The sequence below is a fragment of the Cyclopterus lumpus genome, chromosome 3 (genome assembly GCF_009769545.1).
Source record: "Cyclopterus lumpus isolate fCycLum1 chromosome 3, fCycLum1.pri, whole genome shotgun sequence".
Lineage (NCBI taxonomy): Eukaryota > Metazoa > Chordata > Actinopteri > Perciformes > Cyclopteridae > Cyclopterus > Cyclopterus lumpus.
The window spans coordinates 29,471,297-29,477,296 of NC_046968.1; the positions used below are offsets into that span (position 1 = coordinate 29,471,297).

General features: G+C 51.2%; 1 protein-coding gene across 2 annotated transcripts in view; it reads right to left on the bottom strand.

Annotated features, from left to right (window-relative positions):
- Positions 1-218: 218 nt before the first annotated feature.
- The window catches only part of LOC117728826 (src substrate cortactin-like), an 11,668-nt gene continuing 5,886 nt past the window's right edge, over positions 219-6,000 (bottom strand). Inside the window, exons 10-15 of one of the 2 annotated variants that reach the window (XM_034529734.1) lie at positions 2,495-2,550; positions 2,020-2,089; positions 1,631-1,905; positions 1,187-1,355; positions 809-874; positions 219-729 (exon numbers count right to left, since the gene is read on the bottom strand). In XM_034529734.1, the coding sequence (XP_034385625.1) occupies positions 593-729; positions 809-874; positions 1,187-1,355; positions 1,631-1,905; positions 2,020-2,089; positions 2,495-2,550 (773 nt within the window). In that variant the 3' untranslated portion in view covers positions 219-592. The remainder of the gene's footprint in view (positions 730-808; positions 875-1,186; positions 1,356-1,630; positions 1,906-2,019; positions 2,090-2,494; positions 2,551-6,000) is intronic. The other variant, XM_034529735.1, reaches the window with a different exon arrangement.

Genomic DNA, 6,000 nt, shown 5'->3' on the forward strand with positions numbered 1-6,000 from the left:
TGTGGCTCGGCTAAAGAGGAAGGAAACTTTATTTTTGATCGTTTCTACAAGAAGCTAACTTTAATTAAACTTTTCTGATTTCTTATTTAAAGTGTCGTGACGAGTCGAGGAGCAGAGCAGCGTTTTGGTCCGCGGACGACGTCACACTTTAATTAAGCTGCTCCGGCTCCTCATTGGCTGAGAGGAACCGTCACACTTTAATTAAGTTGCTCCGGCTCCTCATTGGCTGAGAGGAACCGTCACACTTTAATTAAGCTGCTCCGGCTCCTCATTGGCTGAGAGGAACCGTCACACTTTAATTAAGCTGCTCCGGCTCCTCATTGGCTGAGAGGAACCGTCACACTTTAATTAAGCTGCTCCGGCTCCTCATTGGCTGAGAGGAACCGTCACCTCAAGAGTGAAGAAGAAGCTGAGGAGGGGGGGGGGGGCAAAGGAACTAGGAGCTAGGAGACCAGAGGAGTCTCATGATGAGGTGACGAGAGAAAAGACTAAAAGGTGGGTAAAGGGGGGGTAAAGGAGTTGGGGGGGGGGGGGGGGGGGGGGGTCGTCTCCTCCCTCTTTGTGGGTTCCCTCCTCGGGGTCTCGGGCGCCATCATTGCCGAACCTCCACGTAGTTGGCGGGGAACAGGCCGTAGGCGCCGCCGCACACGCCTCGCCACCAGCCCTCGTCGATCATCTCGATGTTGGTGATGATGTCGTCGGGGTCGAAGGAGATCTCGTCTTCGCCGGCTGAGAAAGAAAAAAAAAAAAAAGGTGAAGGAGGAGCGCTGGGTAGATCCACAGTAACCCACGGCGACCCTTCGCTCACCTGCTTGGTAGTCGTACAGCGCCACCGCCGTCACCCCGAGGTCCTCGCCGTACTCGTCCTGGCCGCCTGTGAGAGGAAGACGGTTCGTTATGAGGTCCTTATGGACCGGTGCAGTACCACCATTCAGCCACCGGGTGGAAACAGAGACAGGTCGACGAGGACGGGGGTTCGATCCTCTGGAAGACGGACCCGCTAACCCCTGACCCTCAGTCTTTAACCCAGAAGCTTTTAGTGTTTGTTGTCTACATTTGACTTTGTTAATAAAGATTGGTTGAATAACTGAAGGATGTTCTGGTCTCTTGTGTTTCTCTGTGAAAAGGTTGATGAATTAATTAAATTAAATATAAATACCAAACATTTGCCCGACAACCCGGTCACCTTTTGCTGGCTCCGCCTCCTGGGGGTCCTGGTACAGGTCCTCCTGGGTGTTCTGGTACAGGTCTTCCTGGGGGTTCTGGTGCAGGTCCTCCTGGGGGTTCTGGTACAGGGCCTCCTCGTTCTGAGGCCCCCCGTTCTCCTCGGCGGCCTCGTGGGTCACGTCCTCCGCCTGGAGACACAAACACGCGTTTCACGACTTGTTCGCTGGCTGTGCGTCCACAAAGAGGGTCTGGGGGTCTGGGGGTCACTACCTGCACCAGGTGCACCTGGTGCAGGTAGTGACCCACAAAGAGGGTCTGGGGGACTGGGGGTCACTACCTGCACCAGGTGCACCTGGTGCAGGTAGTGACCCACAAAGAGGGTCTGGGGGACTGGGGGTCACTACCTGCACCAGGTGCACCTGGTGCAGGTAGTGACCCACAAAGAGGGTCTGGGGGTCAGTACCTGCACCAGGTGCACCTGGTACGCCGGGGCGGCCGCCGGCTGGACAGGCGGGGTCGGGCTGGGGGTGGGACTGGGACCGGGACTGGGACTGGCAGCAGGGGCGGGAGAGGGGGCCTTGGGCGCCTCCTGGATCTGGCGGCGCGCCTCCTCCTGCTCCTGCTTCTCCTTGACCTGCCGACGGCCTCGCTCCTCCTCGGCGCGCTTGCGGTCCTCCTCCTCCTTCTCCTTGGCGATGTTCTCGAAGCGAGCCTTGATGCTCCCCGTGTTGCTGCCGGCTGCCGGAGGAAACGCAGAATGAGGAAGTGATGTCACGAGTCGTGATGTCACGAGTCGTGATGTCACGAGTCGTGATGTCACGAGTCGTGACTCGTGCAGTGGGCGGGGCTTACCAGCCTCCACGGGTTTGGTCTTCTGGTAAGAGGAGGTCACCTTCTGCACATCCTCGAACGTCCCGGCGCTCTGTCAACAGAGAGGAAGTGAGACACACACACACACGCACACACACACACACACACACCACAACCAGATACACACACACACACACACCACAACCAGATACACACACACACCACAACCAGACACACACACACACACACCACAACCAGATACACACACACACACACCACAACCAGACACACACACACACACACACCACAACCAGACACACACACACACACACCACAACCAGACACACACACACACACCACAACCAGACACACACACACACACACACACACACACACACACACACCACAACCAGACACACACACACACACCACAACCAGACACACACACACACCACACAACCAGACACACACACACACACACACCACACAACCAGACACACACACACACACTCCTTACTTTATCCATCCGGTCATTCTGAACTCCAAATTTGCCTCCAAATCCTTTCGAGTGATCTGGAGACGAAAGAGTCAGTTTGGGTTTAGAGGCCGACCAACGCCTAAAGGTCACTGAAGGACATTAGGGGACACTGAAGGTCACTGAAGGACATTAGGGGACACTGAAGGTCACTAAAGGACACTGAAGGTCACTAAAGGTCACTGAAGGACATTAGGGGACACTGAAGGTCACTAAAGGACACTGAAGGTCACTAAAGGTCACTGAAGGACATTAGGGGACACTGAAGGTCACTAAAGGACATTAGGGGACACTGAAGGTCACTAAAGGGCATTAGGGGACACTGAAGGTCACTAAAGGACACTGAAGGTCACTAAAGGTCACTGAAGGACATTAGGGGACACTGAAGGTCACTAAAGGACATTAGGGGACACTGAAGGACATTAGGGGACACTGAAGGTCACTAAAGGACACTGAAGGTCACTAAAGGTCACTGAAGGACATTAGGGGACACTGAAGGTCACTGAAGGACATTAGGGGACACTGAGGGTCTCTGAAGGACATTAGGGGACACTGAAGGTCACTAAAGGACACTGAAGGACATTAGGGGACACTGAAGGTCACTAAAGGACATTAGGGGACACTGAAGGTCACTAAAGGACATTAGGGGACACTGAAGGTCACTGAAGGACATTAGGGGACACTGAAGGTCACTGAAGGACATTAGGGGACACTGAAGGTCACTAAAGGACATTAGGGGACACTGAAGGTCACTAAAGGACATTAGGGGACACTGAAGGTCACTGAAGGACATTAGGGGACACTGAAGGTCACTGAAGGACATTAGGGGACACTGAAGGTCACTGAAGGACATTAGGGGACACTGGAGGTCACTAAAGGACATTAGGGGACACTGGAGGTCACTAAAGGACATTAGGGGACACTGAAGGTCACTAAAGGACACTGAAGGTCACTGAAGGACATTAGGGGACACTGAAGGTCACTAAAGGACATTAGGGGACACTGAAGGTCACTAAAGGACATTAGGGGACACTGAAGGTCACTGAAGGACATTAGGGGACACTGAAGGTCACTGAAGGACATTAGGGGACACTGAGGGTCACTGAAGGACATTAGGGGACACTGAAGGTCACTAAAGGACACTGAAGGTCACTAAAGGTCACTGAAGGACATTAGGGGACACTGAAGGTCACTAAAGGACACTGAAGGTCACTAAAGGTCACTGAAGGACATTAGGGGACACTGAAGGTCACTAAAGGACATTAGGGGACACTGAAGGTCACTAAAGGGCATTAGGGGACACTGAAGGTCACTAAAGGACACTGAAGGTCACTAAAGGTCACTGAAGGACATTAGGGGACACTGAAGGTCACTAAAGGACATTAGGGGACACTGAAGGACATTAGGGGACACTGAAGGTCACTAAAGGACACTGAAGGTCACTAAAGGTCACTGAAGGACATTAGGGGACACTGAAGGTCACTGAAGGACATTAGGGGACACTGAGGGTCTCTGAAGGACATTAGGGGACACTGAAGGTCACTAAAGGACACTGAAGGACATTAGGGGACACTGAAGGTCACTAAAGGACATTAGGGGACACTGAAGGTCACTAAAGGACATTAGGGGACACTGAAGGTCACTGAAGGACATTAGGGGACACTGAAGGTCACTGAAGGACATTAGGGGACACTGAAGGTCACTAAAGGACATTAGGGGACACTGAAGGTCACTAAAGGACATTAGGGGACACTGAAGGTCACTGAAGGACATTAGGGGACACTGAAGGTCACTGAAGGACATTAGGGGACACTGAAGGTCACTGAAGGACATTAGGGGACACTGGAGGTCACTAAAGGACATTAGGGGACACTGGAGGTCACTAAAGGACATTAGGGGACACTGAAGGTCACTAAAGGACACTGAAGGTCACTGAAGGACATTAGGGGACACTGAAGGTCACTAAAGGACATTAGGGGACACTGAAGGTCACTAAAGGACATTAGGGGACACTGAAGGTCACTGAAGGACATTAGGGGACACTGAAGGTCACTGAAGGACATTAGGGGACACTGAGGGTCTCTGAAGGACATTAGGGGACACTGAAGGTCACTAAAGGACACTGAAGGTCACTAAAGGTCACTGAAGGACATTAGGGGACACTGAAGGTCACTAAAGGACATTAGGGGACACTGAAGGTCACTAAAGGACATTAGGGGACACTGAAGGTCACTAAAGGACATTAGGGGACACTGAAGGTCACTGAAGGACATTAGGGGACACTGGAGGTCACTAAAGGACACTGAAGGTCACTAAAGGTCACTGAAGGACATTAGGGGACACTGAAGGTCACTAAAGGGCATTAGGGGACACTGAAGGTCACTAAAAGGCATTAGGGGACACTGAAGGACATTAGGGGACACTGAAGGTCACTAAAGGGCATTAGGGGACACTGAAGGGGGGGAAACAGACATCACCTTGAATGAAAACCAAATGTCCATTAAAACCAGCTTGGAGCCTCCTGATTGTTCACACGTTGTGAACATAATATTCAATGTGGAGCACAAACTGTTTTAAAACTACACATTGTTTCCTTGTGCGTTTAACGACCTCTAAGGACAACACCTCTTCAGCCGGGTTTGAGGATCCAGCCTCAGCGAGACCAGGTCTACACGGCGAGACCAGGTCCACACGCCCCCCCCCCCCCTCCCCCCCAGGGGAAGAAACAGGCTTTTAAGAAGCTGCAGATTCATCCGCTGACACGCAAATATCAAATATGAGCTGTTTCACTTCCTCTTGCAGAGCTTTTGTTTTTTAGATTGAGGAAGTTAGACCACATCCAGAGAGACCACATCCAGAGAGACCACATCCAGAGAGACCACATCAGCCCAAGAGGAAGAAGCACAAGTCGATATTGTCCCCGTTTCCAAAGGTCAGCAAAGGTCACGGAGGTTTGATGACAACAAACACGTCAGCTGTTGTTTTTGTTTTCTACAAAGGAAATTTAAAAATACCCAGAATTCACTTGGTTGTTTTCTTAATAATAATAAACTAAATGATGGTTTCCACAAATATTTTTGTTACATTTTAAAAAGTGTGTAAATTATCAAATTAGACTATTAAAGAACTTCCTTTGCTCAAATGAAACTTAAAATAAAAAGTTCTGCCGAATGAAATGACCTTTGACCCTTTAGAGAAGGTCATTGACACCTGAAGGAGTCACAGTGCCACCGTGTGTTAAACATGAACCAGGACTACTCTGGACCCAGGACTGGATGTCCCACTAGACTCTGAACAAGGACTACTCTGGACCCAGGACTGGATGTCCCACTAGACTCTGAACCAGGACTACTCTGGACCCAGGACTGGATGTCCCACTAGACTCTGAACCAGGACTACTCTGGACCCAGGACTGGATGTCCCACTAGACTCTGAACCAGGACTACTCTGGACCCAGGACTGGATGTCCCACTAGACTCTGAACCAGG